The 15,751-nt window shown below is 42.7% G+C and overlaps 1 protein-coding gene across 2 annotated transcripts; it reads right to left on the bottom strand.

The window, feature by feature from the left end:
• Positions 1-560: 560 nt before the first annotated feature.
• Positions 561-15,157, bottom strand: LOC310949238 (histone-binding protein RBBP7). Of its 2 annotated transcripts, none has more exons than XM_083916602.1 (12): positions 15,008-15,157; positions 14,003-14,147; positions 12,135-12,280; positions 10,251-10,427; positions 10,027-10,142; positions 8,230-8,390; positions 6,585-6,711; positions 6,410-6,487; positions 5,531-5,607; positions 4,373-4,430; positions 1,718-1,828; positions 561-1,515 (listed from the first exon to the last, which is right to left on the bottom strand). In XM_083916602.1, the coding sequence occupies exons 1-12, from the start codon at positions 15,021-15,023 to the stop codon at positions 1,444-1,446; spliced, it is 1,284 nt and encodes a 427-aa protein (XP_083772728.1). In that variant the 5' UTR covers positions 15,024-15,157; the 3' UTR covers positions 561-1,443. The 2 variants fall into 2 exon arrangements, with proteins under 2 accessions (XP_083772728.1, XP_083772729.1); XM_083916603.1 differs by having other exon boundaries at positions 10,251-10,424.
• Positions 15,158-15,751: the final 594 nt, after the last annotated feature.

Raw genomic sequence — 15,751 nt, 5'->3', positions numbered from 1 at the left:
GGCCTCTGCGTAGCACTGATTTTCTACAACATGTAACGTTAGCCAGCCAATAGATCTCAATACTGTAAAGACAGTTTGGGCAGGGCCTAGGTAAGTGTTTGTACACTGTTTCCAAGGTCAAATTCAAGCACTTTTAAGGTCCATTTTCAAGCTTTTCCAGCACCGTAAGGCTGTGGTAAATACCATATTTCTACAAATACATATAGATATTGAAATGTCTTATTTTACTTTTATTTTCTTCCATTAAAATCGTGTTAAAATAGATGACATTACGACACCAGAAATGCTTCGTAATACCAGAAGAATAAGAAATAAAAATATATTTCTATTCTATGGCTATTTGAAGTTGTTTCATGAAAACGTTAACATTAAAATTCAAGTATTTTCAGTCTGTTGATTTTCGGCAGCAGGCCCTAACCAAGAATGAAAATAATGGATAGTAGCAGCTCTAATGCAGATTGTTCAGCCAGTTCTCAGTCTGAGAAAGCATTAAAGTTTGTCAGAAGAAATTTTAAGTGTACATAATGAAAAGCTCATCATTGAAAAGTTATAAAAGTTTAATTGCAATTTGTGGTGCAAGAAACAAAACATAGCAATTTCACATTATGCAACAACGGAAAGAGGGAAACCGTGCGTGTCCTTCAAGTGCACTAATTTAGTCCCACACCTTTCACTCACTCATACAATACTGAAAGAGTTTATGTACCTTAAGAAAAGGAGAAAACACAGCAGGGAATGGTCCTCCAAAGGACAGCCACTGAGTGTCGGCCGAGAACAATATTATGCAACTACGATGCACGGCCACAATGGATTGACAGGTGGGAAGAGAAGGCATGAAAGAAAGCTCCCAGCACATGACCATGGTGGTTCGCTTCTAACCACTCAGTCTGCACAGATGTACACCAGGTTTCCCAAAAGCATTTCAGTGCCCTGATCCTCTCTACTGTCTGGCTTTCCTTTCCTATTTGTGTCTTGAAGGGACTTTACTAGCTTGGAGTTGTCTGGTCAAAATGTAGAAGGACAGTTGTTTTCATGAACTTATCTAAATAACAGCTTACAAAAGGCTTTGAGCGCAAAGGTTTTCTGCTCTCAAGAGTCTCCAAAGCCCCTTCACTGCAAGATCCCATTCCCCAAACACCACAACTACCACCCCGTGAGCAGGTACAACGTTCCGACTCTCACCCTACTCCGTGTGCTTGTTGGTACCTGGGCCGTGGTGAAGTGTTAGCGAGATGAGCCTGAATCTGTCTGTTAGCAAGGGTGGAGTCCATGCTGACTTTTGAACTCTCCACATTGTTTTTTTCATGTGGACAGCAGTCTTTTCGTTTTGCGCTTGATAAGCCAGAGGGAAGCGACAGGCTGGGATCGGTCTGGAGCTCAGGGGATGAAGGGTGGGGGGATGGGGTGGGGTCGTGCCTGGAGAGAGACTCATCCAGAGCTGGGTTATGATCCCTGAGGCTCCAGCTCTGATGCGGGGGTGTTGTCCGGCTCCTCGTCGTTGTAGATATTCTCTGCCTGCGAGACGTACGGGGAGGAAGAGGAGCCATTGATGTACATTATGAAGCGCGTCAACTTGAATATTCATCATCAGAAAATGAAGATTTTACAAGGTTAACTTTGACTGAGGTCTGATGTTCTTCTGGTACATGGGGAGGGACTGACACTATCAGAATCCCCCCCCCCAAAAAAAGAGTGTGTGGACGGCAGCTCTAATTACCATCTGCCACACTTGCATGATGTTGTCTTCTGACACGGAGCAGATGACCCATGGTTCGTTGGGGTTCCAGGAGAAGTCGGAGATCTTGGCTGTGTGGCCACCGTGGATGAACTGAGGGAAGGAAGGTGAAAAGTGAAGATTAAATCCAACCAGAGGTAAACGGGCTGCTTGCCTGTTTACCTCAACATGTTTAAACTAATGATTATTCTAGTGTCATTGAACAGTTGATCTGATGTATTATTTATGTGATTACTGTATTTTCCGGACTATAAGTCACACTTTTTTCCATGGTTTGACTGGTCCTGTGACTTATATATTAAAATATATACTCACTGGCCACTTTATAAGGTGCACCTGTCCAACTGCTCGTTAACACAAATTTCTAATCAGCCAATCACATGGCAGCAGCTCAGTGCATTGAGGCACGTAGACACGGTGAAGATGATGTGCTGCAGTTCAAAGCAGCATCAGAACGGGGAAGAAAGGTGATTGAAGTGACTTTGAACGTGGCATGGTTGTTGGTGCCAGACAGGCTGCTCTGAGTATTTCACAAACTGCTGATCTACTGGGATTTTCATGCACAACCATCTCTAGGGTTTACAGAGAATGGTCCCAAACAGAGAAAAGATCCAGTGAGCGGCAGTTCTGTGGGCGCAAACGCCTTGTTTTAGCCAGAGGTCAGAGGAGAATGGCCAGACTGGTTGGAGCTGATAGAAAGGCAACAGGGACTCAAATATCCACTGGTTCCAACAGAGGAATGCAGGAGAGCATCTGTGAAGACACAACACCACCTACCTTCTACAGAGAGGGAACAGCAGAAGATCACACCGGGTGTCTTCCTGTCAGCCAAGAACAGGAAACTGAGGCTACAATTCACACAGGCTCACCAAAATTGGAAAAACGGTGCCTGGTCTGATGAGTCTCAGAATTTGGCGTCAACAACATGAATGCATGGATCCATCCTGCCTTGTATCAGCGGTTCAGGCTGGAGGTGGTGGTGTAATGGTGTGGGGGATGTTTTCTTTGAACACTTTGGGCCCATTAGTACCAACTGAGCATTGTGTCAACGCCACAGCCTACCTGAGTATTGTTGCTGACCATGTCCATCCCTTTATGACCACAGTGGACCCATGCCATAAAGAGTGAATCATCTCAGACTGGTTTCTTGAACATGACAGTGAGTTCACTGTAGCCTCAAATAGACTCCACAGTCACCAGATCTCAATCCTATAGAGCACCTTTGGGATGTGGTGGAACGGGAGAATCGCAGCATGGACGTGCAGCCGACAAATCTGCAGCAGCTGCGTGATGCTATCACGTCAATATGGACCAAACTCTCTGAGGAATGTTTCCAGTACCTTGTTGAATCTATGCCACAAAGGCAAAAGGGTGTCCAACCCGGTACTAGCAAGGTGTACCTCAAAGTATAATTTCACTTGTACGTTATTTTCACATAGACAGCCGCGAGACCACGCTCTAGGCTTGTGTGCCGCCATCTGCTAGGGGTGTAACGATACACATATTTGTACCCAACCGCCACGGTACAGGTACTTCTGAGCAGGTAGAGAGGTGGACCGCGGTCCGTAAATGTGGCATACATAGTGTTAATATGGCGAATGTACAGTCTTGTTTTGAGGCGTGGAACTTAAAACTTGAAGTCGCCGTTCCCCCCCAGACCGCTTAGCCTCTGGCTCGGCCTGCCCGTGTGCAATAGCAACCAGCGAGTGAGAGGAGCAGGCGGTGGCAGCAGAGCCATAGCACAGTATTCCCCACGAGTATTCCCTGTACCTCCGCGAGCAATGGTGTGTGGATGGATGGCTAGTGAACAGAGAGCAGACTGCGTGCCCAACGAACAAAAAACTTGAGCTTGCAGACGTCCCCCTGTCATTCAAATCCAAGTGGGGGATAACTTCAGATGGTTAATAATGAAAATGCACACACATTTAAAAACGCACCATCATTCTGGTGTTAATGTCACTGTTGCTGTGAAAAAACCCAAGCTGTGCAAACCCAGCTCCAGACACTATTTCAACAACCCCTACCTGGGAATTCAGAACGGGCAAGTTAATGCTGCAGCTGCAATTGCAGCAGTATTTCTTCTATTGTATGTTTCATTCTGACAGCTAAAACTGTTGCCTGAGTGAGAAACTTGTGAGGGACTGGCGAAAAGCGTTACATACTCTAACTGCAATGGAGAAAACCAAAAAAGCTAATCGTGGGCTAAAAGCTCGATGACCACAGCTGGAGGAAAAACGGGTGCTGGAACAACGTGCTGCTGGGAAAGGCTTGTCCACGGTGCAGTTACGTCTCCACGCCCAGGTAGTTGCCAAGGCGATGAATATAAATGACTTTCTCCTTTGATGAAATATCTGTTCTTGGTCTCTGATATTATAGAATAAATTTACCCCCAAAAAGGTGACTTATAGTCCAGTGCGACTTATATTTGTTTTTTTCTTCATTATGCATTTTTTAGCTGTTGCTACTTATAGTCCTGAAAATACGCTGTGTTGTGCAAGTGTTGAAGTTACAACTGGCATTGTCAACAGAACAGGTGCAGGTAGACAACTTTGTGTTGAAGTATAGGAGGGTTTTGAGGCTACTGACAGTGAAGATGGTGATCTAAGGGTACTATAAAATTGACAAGTCATCACTTACCAGCAGCTCTGGAGGGCCATCCTCAGCATCTTCTGCCGACTGCTCCTCCCCAATTTTACTAGAAAAACAAGATCCAACAGAGAGTGGATTTGTTGTTATGAGTCCTCTTATCAGGTATGCAGGTCTTTCTTAAACTAAAATTACCACTTTGGATGTTAACTGCAACTTGACTGGTTGATGGAGGCATAAAACCACAAACTGTCCAGACTTACAGAATATATGAAGTGAAGGAATTTGGTAAAAAAAAGTGTATTTTTCAGCACACTTTCAAGATCATTGTCAAGACATTTTGATGTTACAGTGAAAAATATCAGTTCATCGTTTGTGTAATGTCAGAATTAGTGTAGGAATTCTAGATAAATGGACAAAAATGCATTTTATGGAGGTCACCATGACCTTTGACCTCTGAAATCTTATCAAAAAAAGGGGGGGGGGGGACTATCCTATTTTGTGTTCCACAGACTTTTTCCCCCTCTTTGCTGTGACATCGAAAGAGGTATGGAATATACTGTATATATATTTTAATACTCGTATTAAAATTTCAATTCTGGTACTGCAACTACCCTTATCAGCTGGGTGTCTGAAATAGGGATTGTGTCATTACAAAGTGGCATAAAGTACAAGTCTTTTGTTAAACAGCTGAAGTGGAGTCTTCACTGATACGGATAGCCTCAGAGTAACAATACAAGAAATACTGTATGCTGATGACACAATATATTGTACTGATAATTATGATGCCTTCTCTTTTTTGGCAGTGGAGGCTACATTATTTTTCAAGTGTTGTAAATAAGTTGAGGTAGTTTGGGCATCTGATTTGGAGGCCTCCTGGACGCCGTCATTTGGAGGATTTCTGAGTTATTCCAAGTGGTCGTTGACCAGGGGGGACCCAGAACATGCTGACGTGATCATAAGCCATCGAAAGCCCTTGGAACTGGAAAATGTTGCTGGGGAGAGGGACGTCTAGACTTAACTAGCCTCTTGCCACTGTGACCCCGCTCCAGATAAGTGCCACAAAATTGAAAGATGGATATTCTTCACACTGTGTTTGCTATACAATTACCGGATGATCATATTTTGCTAAAACCTTCTGAACCAAGCTTCAACAATATCAGTTTCATTTAAAGATACGGATTATGTGGAATGGTGGACAGTTTTTACCTGAGATCCCAGACATTGAGACGTCGGTCTGTTCCGCTGGAGGCCAGGATCGTCTCATTGTGAGGAGACCATTGTACCTAATGACAGACACTTGGTTACTGGCCAATGTAGTGCTCAGATAGCAGTTGGTACAATAGCACCTTAGAAAACAGCATTAAAGTGGAATTCCACTGTAAAATCATTCCAGGATCGTTTTCGGCGAATTCGGTCAACAAATAAGCCATCGTGACAATTTTTTCTGTGTATGAACAATTAACAGACAAATTCGGTACAGTAGCTACAACACCGGCAGTGGCTGGCTGTTAGCTAACACCGATTAGCTCGGGGCAGCACGGTGAAGGCATTCAAACATCCATTAACCACTAATACTGTTCAAAATGAGTGTTTTAAAGACTTACCTACTGGCCCCTGTACCAGCTCCTCTCATAGTAAAGTCCATTCAAGTGGCTTACCAAAGTCAATCCCAAAGGAAGGAGCCCATTGGTGCTTTGTTTTCTGTGTAAGGACTATTCTCATGCTACTGCAGAGGTTTGCTGTTAATTTCAGCAGTATTAGTGGTTAAAAAAGACATTTGAAAGCTAATCAGTCTGGCTGTTAGCGACACTAACGGATTTCTCTGTTAACCGTTCATATTGTCGCAATGACTTATTGTATGAATGTATTTGCCGGAAAAAAAAACCTGGGATGATTTTACATTGGAATTTCACCATAAAAAAGGGCTGTATTCAATATTCAGAACATTAACAGGAATAGACAGCATTTAATTATTATTGTTTTTAGGAACGAAGTTGGCTGTTTTTCTAACTGCAGACTGACATTCATACAAAGTGGCGTAGGACCAACGAATAAATAACTTTTGGAAGCAACTGAAGTTCTTACCTGGAAAATTTCATCTTTGTGGGACTCAAAGGAGTGAAGCTTGAGCTTGAGGTTCCTTAGATCCCACAGTGCAACCGTCTGAGTGAAACAAAACAAGCTTTGCATTCAATATTGAATTTGAGATTTATTCCAATCTGTTGAATTTGAGTTCAGAGTGTATTTTTTCCTTCTCTACCTTATCAGCAGAACCAGTGGCCAGAATGAACTCGCTGTAGGGGTTGAAGCTCAGACAGTTGACCTCTGCAGTGTGAGCATCTACTGCGTGGCTGGCTTTAGATGTGGTGTTGGATCGAGTGTCCCATCTGGTGGAGGATTAAGGAGCAGGGACACCATTTATGTGGTTAAAATTAGACTATCAAACAGAGCAGTTTCAACTTGATGAATCACTTGTCCCTGGGGCTGAACGGTATGGTCGAAAATGTATATCATATTATTCACAACGATGCACTTGTTGCACTTGTGAGTAAACACACAGACTTCACAGTGACAGTTATAAACAAATATTTCTGTCCAATTGCCGGCTTTCTGTGTTAACCTTCTGTTCTTTTTTTAAAGTGTTATACCATATTACCAATTTCTTTTAGCTTCAGAGATAGCCATCTCTAAATCTATGTGTATTATCTTTATTTCAGTTTAGAAAACACATACTTGAACTTGCTGCAATGTCCTCATGACGAATTAAACTCAAAAAAAGCAGTCACTAAATGGCGGCTTAGTGGCAGAAGGTCACTTAGACCACAGTTCTGTGACTGACGGTGTTGGTTTTCATCTTGGATAGAATAGAATGGCCTTTGTCATTGTATTGCATACAACCAAATGGTGCAACTCCTTTTGGTGCATTAAACAAACAAAGTACCGTAATTTCCGGACTATAAGCCGCTACTTTTTTCCCTCATTCTGGTCCCTGAGGCTTATACAACGGTGCGGCTTTTCTACGGCTTACGGTATCCAGGGGCGCGCACTACCGAGGATGCGCGAGACCGAGGCAGACATCTGGCGCCAGGTAACGAGAGCAAAACAAAGAGTAGGAGAGCTTCAGCGACAGTTTGCGCGAAGGAAGTGTTCATGCAAACACCTTCAACATGGAAAACAAACGGAGAAGTGCATATGTTGCGCTTTTAAGTTAAAGGCAATCGATCTGGCTGTCAAAGAAGGAAATAGAGCTGCTGCACGTACCCTTGACATCAATGAATGGCTGGTTATTTTGATAACGTAAACGGCCGCGGGTCTGCACTTTTACTGCCATGTTACAGGCGAGCACTTTGTATTACTTTGCACCGTTGTATTATTTGTACTCTGCACGAATGCTGTTTGCCATGTCAAAGATGTGAAAGTTTGATTGAATGATTGAAAGATTTTTTGTTAATAAATGGGACGCTTTGCGTTCCCAAACAGTCATCTCTGTCCCGACAATCCCCTCCGTGGTAGCAGGAACCCCTATATACTACGGTAATTACACATCAAAACGCCTGCGGTTTATAGTCAGGTGCGGCTTTTATATGGAGCAATCTGTATTTTACCCTAAATTTAGCTGGTGAGGCTTATAGTCAGGTGCGCTTTATAGTCCGAAATTACGGTAACAACTTTGTCAGTAAGTAACAACTCAAAATGTAAAAAGATTTATTTTTTTCTCGGGATGATGGTGAAAAAAGTTAGTTTAAACCCGACATCACAAATGCTCTGCCGGTTACACGGGAGAGTCAAAATCCATTCTGTAGCGCTAATTCCTACCGTCCTACCAGCTATACAGTACACCCCTACCTGTCCCCATTCACAAACCAGAGAGAAGACCATCCACTGTATTTGTATTGACAACTTACATCATGAGTTTCTGGTCATCAGCCACTGAGCCAAACAGGGATTCATGGAGCAAGTGCCAGGACACATCTTCCACCACTGCTGTGTGGCCGGTGAAGATGGTCTTGGCATCCACAATCTTCCCTTCCTTTGGGCCGGCCCCGATGTCCCACAGACAGATGGTCTGGCGAGAAATATAAGGAGGACGACATCTTTTAACCCCCTTGCTACAAAAATCAGTTATAAGCTTGGAAACTGCCACATCACAGGGCATACCAACTCTTTGTCATCAAGCCTTTCCAAGAATATCCTCACTGGTTTGAATCAGCAGCAATGAAGCGTCAGAGATGACACTGTACACCACAAGAATAGAATTTGAAAATCCTTCTCCTCACCTACAAAGCTCTTATTAGTCAGGCTCCGTTGCATCTTAAAGAGCGCATAGTACCGTATTACCCGACTAGATCGTTGCGCTCTGAGAATGCAGGGCTAGAGTCTCCAAAAGTAGAATGGGAGGCAAAGCCTTAAGCTACCAAGCTCCTCTCCTGTGGAACCAACTCCCAAGTGTTGTTAAGGAGGCAGACACCATCCCTATATTTAAGAGTAAACTTTCCCCTTTATAAAGCTTAAAGTTAGGGCTTACAAGCCCTTAATGATGCTGCTATAGGCCTAGTCTGCCGGGGGATAATACTTTTCCAGATACTCTGTGCTTCTCTCCTCTCTGTCTGTATCATTTATGTCTCATCAATGCATGTTACTAATTCAGCTTCTTCCCCGGAGTTGTTTGTGCTTTGTCGTCTCGCAGGTCTCTGCTGATCGTGCTGGGGCCTGCTGCCGTGGTCCTGCATGACGCTTCCTGCTGCTTTTATCACTATTACTCATGTATAATTAGTTTTGTAAATTCTAAAATTCATAGCCATAAAAAACATTATCAGCCGTATTTCTCATTGTATCAAAGCTGTTACTACTACTTATATCATTGATCATATTTACCTCCATAATTATTGTCATTGTCATATTCTATCACCTTAGCTGTACTTGTTTCTACTCAACATATCACTTAGGTCTATTAACTGCCATACCATGTAAGTCATAGTCACATTACTATAGATATTACTACTGTATAGTTAGTTACTTTTGTATTTGCTTGCATCTCTGGGACTGTCTGTCTCTCTGTCTGTCTGTTCATCCATCTCTTTTCTCATTTTCTTTCTCCTGGGTCTGTTCGATGTTCCTTCCCATTTAAAGGGAAGGTTTTCGTTGCCATTGTGCGCACAAGATTGCTGGATTGATACTGTATAAAATAACTCTAATAATTATAACTATTTGTATTAAAGATCGTGTGACTTGTTGCTGCTCATGGGTGGAATTGTTGAGTCTCTGTAAACCATAAATAAGTCAGAGAGTGGGTTTTTTACCTACTCTATACTTAATTATATATAATATACGAATTTGGCACAGTAAATTAAATTTAATTGGTGCTTTTTGTATGCAACTCATCAGCCCAATCAATGAGCTTAAGAACTCCAGGAACTTAACAACATTTATCTAAAGGAGTGTCCCTCATCTCTGGTTCTGCTTTTGTTTCCATTCTACTTGCTGTACTTCAGGGGCGAGTTCCTCAACCTTCATTTTGTCTCCTCTTTAGTGGTACTAAATGTTCCAGATACTCAAGGGGAAGGAATGCTACAGTTGGTTTGCAACAGGGTAGTACATAAAGCATGGCATGTGTTTAGATAATCACTGCAAGGAAACCTCTGGACCCTTATTTCTGGCACATTATCTTATCAGCTTATTAGCTTTTACTTCTAGTCACTTACATGGTCATCGGAGGCACTGAGTAGGTTGCCACTGAGGTTGGGATTCCAGGAAAGGCCATACCCTTCTTTTTGGTGGCCTTTCAGCCTTAAATCAGGGCTACACTCCCCACTAGGATCTGAAACACACAAAAAAACACTGCATTCACCTTCATGTGAGATTTACTGGATTTATATGTATCCTGGTACGTGTAGTCACAAGTTTATCAGCACAGCAGTGATCCAACCTGGCTTAGCCGGATGCTTATTGTAGTCAAAGACCAGCACGTCGGATGTGGGAGTCTTGGTGGCAATGATGCAGTGATTCTGGGGCATGTAGCGGGCTCGGTTGACCTCTCCCTCGTGGTTGATCTTGATCTCAATCTCAATTTTCCCACTTACTGAACCAAATCCACCAAATTCTGACAAAGAGAATACAGTCAGATTGTAGTACATAAAGGTATAGGTAGGACACTTGGTCAGCTGTCTATGGGAAAGCACAATAATGGTGGCTGATACATCACTCACTAATGAACGAAACATTATTATTATTGTTATTGTTCTGATAATGGAATTTCAGCTGGTGATAACATGTTGCATTTATAAGTGCAACAAAATCTGTTGGTCAGACACAATATTAGCAATTTATCAAATATATTGTAGGGTCAGTGAGGGCTCTCTTAACAGGGCTTCTGTGTGTTAAAAAACAGACCTTAATATAAAATTATAAACGTGATGGCTGTGTATCTCTATATTTTTATACTGTATCATGTTGGCAGAGACACATAAATGCCCCCTGCACTGCAAGGAAAATACGCTTGCTGTAATGTGTATTTGCTGATTAAAGAAAGCCATTATGTGTGAATGTACTAAAGCTGGTTTGGCAGCTGATTTCTGAGCAAAGGTTACAGCAGATGTGCTCAAGCACAATTTAAGAGCAGGACTTGTACTTGGACTGTACCTTCAAATTGTTCAGTGGCCATACGAACATACTAATACTACCTATGGCAACACACCAAAGGAGCAGTGAACCTTCAGCACACCTACACCAGCTGGGCAGCCATCAACATACCTGCTGGAAGACAGAAGAACACAGTTTCAGCATAAAGATTCAGTGAACATGACTCAGGTTTTGATTCAATGTATTCCCTCACCATAAAAATATCTGAGCTAATCAGTTTTTGAAGCAGATTTTAACAAAGACAACATGTATTGCTTCTGGCATCTGCTGAGTGGCACTAGAGACTAAACACATACTCAACACGCTTAGTGTTGCTCTGGATCAAGTGTAGATTGCATATTGAACATTTTATGTAAATGGGATGAAGTTTGTCATATTAGGCTGATTTCCTGTTGCTAGTAGGTGGTGCTTTGACTTTTGGTCAATATTGGCACGCGTTTGTTTACAGTCCTGAACTCATCATTGATTGATTGATTGATTCTTTTAATGACCACACAGCCAAGCTAGTGGAATTTGTTATCAGTACAGCTTGGTACAGGTCCCAACGAACATTTGATGCAGTTAGGACAAAGTATGTTGAAGTTAGAGCGACCTTCTCTTCCATGGCGAGAAGCACAAAATAGCCGCCATGCCATTACGCAAAATGCACAAAACATGCCTTATGTTTACATACATGAAGTGCAGAACACACAATGGGAATTACATTTAAATACGATGACGTTTGTCATCTTTTAAGGATGACACATGCAAAAGTGGAAAAATGGCCATAAATTCAAATCAAATAAATTCAAAATTTTGTAAGTCCGGAAGATTTATATATGCCTACTGATTTTCATAATTTTACACCAATCTGGGAGTCTGGGCTGTTTTCTAGGGGGCGCCCATTTCTGAAACCAATGGAATAGGTACATTTCCCCCACTGCTGATTTATTTGTAAAGTATGTGAGTTTTTGAATATGATAATGCTCCCAAAAAGGCAATTCATTCATCAGAAGAAAAGCAAAAAAACTAATTCAATACGTTCCTCACTGACGCAGTCGTCGGTGCTCGGGCAATAATGAAATTAATAATATTAGATTGTTCACGTTTGTATGGCAAATGTACACCTGCGCTCCTGACCTTCAAGAGACATTGTTATAGTGCAGAATGTACAGTATACTGATGTATTTACCTCCTTTCTCACTGTCGTAGTGTGAGGCATCAAACTGGGCGTCATCATTTGGTACCTGCACGCTGGCAATCACAAGGTGGTTCTGCTCGTCTGATGTATGGGTCCCCAAAACCAGCCTGTGCACGGCGTAGTCCTTACCCTCTGGCCTGCAGAGTTCCACAAAATGGACATGATGTTAATCTATACTCGGTAGCAAAGATAGCTTTGCCTTCGACAGGTATCTGCAGGTTTCACAAGTCAAGTTTAAGACTGTTTGAGACCTTTTTAATGCCATCTTAAATTAAATTTAAGACCGAAAACACTATGAATATAGGCGATGGTTGCGGGATCCCGCTGTATGGAAGTAAATCTGTCATCGGATTCTGAAACTAAAATGCTATTGAATTTCTGGCACTGAAAATATGTATCTGAATGTTTTGACTCGGAATTTCACTGTTTATTATTCAATCTTTATAAATTCAAGGTTAGAAAATTCAATCTGCCAAATTCAGAAGCAAAATACAATGTATAAAATGCTATGTTATAAATTCAACATAAAAAAATAAAAAATCAACAGGCCAAATTCATCTGCAAAATTCAGTGTATAAAATTCCCTATTGACATCTGGGGAACGATTAAAGAGCAATCGATTCCAGATACTACTCACAGAGAGGTGGGACAAGAGTGGCTGCTAGTTGGCGAACACGCCGCCGGACGCTCGCAGTTGCCCTGGGTACCTTCATCAGTGGGAGCCTTTAAACCTGTGCGGCTTGAAAATCCAGTAAGAATGGTAAGTTTGTGAATCTGACTAGAGAGCCGCTGTTAGTAGAGGTGTAACGGCTCCCACTGTGACAGACCCCCCTGTAGCGGCTCACTTGCCTGGTCCTGCCGATGAGTCAGAGCCAAAATCACAGTCTTTTGCTCTCGTCAGATTCACAAACATCATACCGATGATTTTCAAGCCGCATCTCATATCTACTGTGGCGGATATGATTGTATGAATGTAGTGCGCACTTATACAGTCACTGCTGTAAGTAGTGGTTTAATCCCACTGATGAGAGTACCCGGGGCAGCTGCGAGCGCCTGGCGGCTTCGGTCAGGTTCGGAGCTCTACTAATAAGCGAGACCAAAGAAGCAGATGTGCTCCTGTTCAGAGCAGTTAGCAGCTACCGCAGCCAACTGGAGCTGCAACTGCAGTTGAAGGTGCCTGTGTGTCTTCCTCCTCCGCCAGCGCTCTGCAGCGCGAAGCATAGTGGATCATAGATTAGTAGTAGTTTATATATCCATAGTTTGTGGGGCAATAAGCCAACTAGCAGCCACTGTCACAGCTCTCTGTAAGTAGTATTTGGAATCGATTGCTTTTCCTTGGGTCCCTGGATGTCAACACTGAATTTTATCCACTGAATTACGCAGCTGAACTCAGCTAAACTTTGAATTTATAAACATAGCATTTTATACATTGTATTTTACTTCTGAATTTGACATGAAATTTTTAACTTTGAATTTTTTAGCATGAATTTTTTTAACCCTGAATTTATGAACATTGAAAAATAGAGTTAAATTCAGTCATAACATTCAGATACATTTTCAACGCATTTATATTCTAGTGCTAGAAATTCAATAGCTTTTCAATTTCAAAATCCGATTGACACAGATTTACTTCTAGCAGGTGAATTTTATGTGGTATTTTTCATTTTCTCTGACCAAAAGTCACTGAACACCAGCTGGGAGACTGTCCTGTCATGCAGGTGGTGGACAGGCACACATCTTCTCTGGGAGCCACAACAGAGCCGGAGGACATTGGCCGTAATAAGCAGCTTGACAGACACCCGTTGACATTGTTTTTGGGAATTAAACCATGAGCAGTAAGATGAAGACCATGAAAATACCTGTTGACATCTGGAAGCCACTGGACAGTGAGGCTAGGCCACTCCAGCGCGTGAGTCATCACCAGATCATACAGGAAAGGTGTGTTTTTCTTCCAGATCTTGTACTCTTCATTGATGACCCTTTCTTCCACTGCATCGTCATACACTGTCGCAGAACAACAACATGGTAGAAGTTACAGGCATACTTGTTACAGGTATACAGTCATCTGATAGCAGCAGCTACTGTGTATTTCCCTCATTTGAGTATTTACACAAGGTGAAGGTTGATTAACCACACAGTTAGGGAGATTCAGAAGGGACCTGCTCATGGACTCATTATTCAAAACTACAGTTTAATGCTGGCTCACTTCAACATTAACAGACAGATGGCCGTCCTCCACAGAGCTGGGTCTGTTTGTTCCTGTCTGTTAAAGGGAAGGTTTTCGTTGCCACCGTACTCTACGGGGGAATTGTTGGGTCTATGTAAATCATAAATAAGTCATAGAGTGTGGTCTTTACCTACTCTGTAAAGTATCCTGAGATAACTTTTGTTATGATTTGGTACTGTAAATAAAAGTGAATTGAATTAACACTGTGATATAAGAATGATAAAAACAACACCTGAAGAATCCTAACCTTAGCTAGTAGGGTAACCAAAGATGGTTCATAATACAGAATACCAGTAACGTCCCTACCACTGCCACTAACTGGCTTCGTGTGTTGGTGAGGAGGCTGAGGCACAAGAACACAGTGCTGAAGTTGAGAAGTTGTTTGGTGGATAACTGAACTTAAAAAGTTACGTTAGCGTTAGAGCTTTGACAACAGCGCTCACTCAAACCAGACAGACTAAAACCAACCCGCCTCCTGACGGGACTTTACTGGGCTAAGCTAGCCTAGCCTAGCCTGTCATGTTAGCACCGGGGACATAGCACCCACGGCTGAGAGAACGGCCGTGGCGCGCACACAAAGCGGTGCACGAGGACACGGGCCGCCGCGTTATCCAATAGGTGTTTTTGGTGGACCTACCCTCTTTATCCGCCATGGTCCGGACTCTGCTGTCGCGATGCTAGGGAGCAAAGTCACTCTGTAGACGCTGTTCGAGTGAATGCTATTAGTACTGTACCGTTTATACTGTATGTCTGCGGTGCTAGTCACTACACAAGCGGACTCCTTCCTTTTCAGCGCCCAATTACTCCACACCTATTACGCATGCGTGAGACCACGCATACCAACGAGGGCCAATACTGCGCGTGGACTGCGCATTGACGGGGAAGGGACTGCGCAGACAACTTGGCCATGTTTCAATATTGAAGACGAGTGCTGCGTTTCAATAGTGGTTCACTTGCCCTCGTTCACTTGCCCTCGTTCATTTGCCCTCGTTCACTTTCCCTGGTTCACTTGCCCTGGTTCACTTGCCCTCTGAGGAATCCCTGCAGCCATCTTCAATTCAATTCAATTCAATTTTATTTATAGTGCCAAATCCTAACAAAAGTTATCTCAGGACACTTTACAAACTAGGTAAGGACCACACTCTATGACTTATTTTTGATAAACAAAGACCCAACAATTCCCCTGTAGAGTACGGTGGCAACGAAAACCTTCCCTCTTACAGGCAGGAACGTCAGACAGACCCAGCTCTGTGGAGGATGGACATCTGTCTTGACCGGTTGCGGAGGAAGAAAAGGAGAGAGAAAGAGAGAAAAGACAGACAGATGGACAGAGAGAGACAAAGACAGACACAAAGACAGAGACAGACACACTTACAGTAAC

The sequence above is a fragment of the Echiichthys vipera genome, assembly GCF_963691815.1.
Source record: "Echiichthys vipera genome assembly, chromosome: 1".
Lineage (NCBI taxonomy): Eukaryota > Metazoa > Chordata > Actinopteri > Perciformes > Trachinidae > Echiichthys > Echiichthys vipera.
Note: the sequence above shows the minus strand (reverse complement) of the source record. Positions and strands in the feature narration are given on the sequence as shown.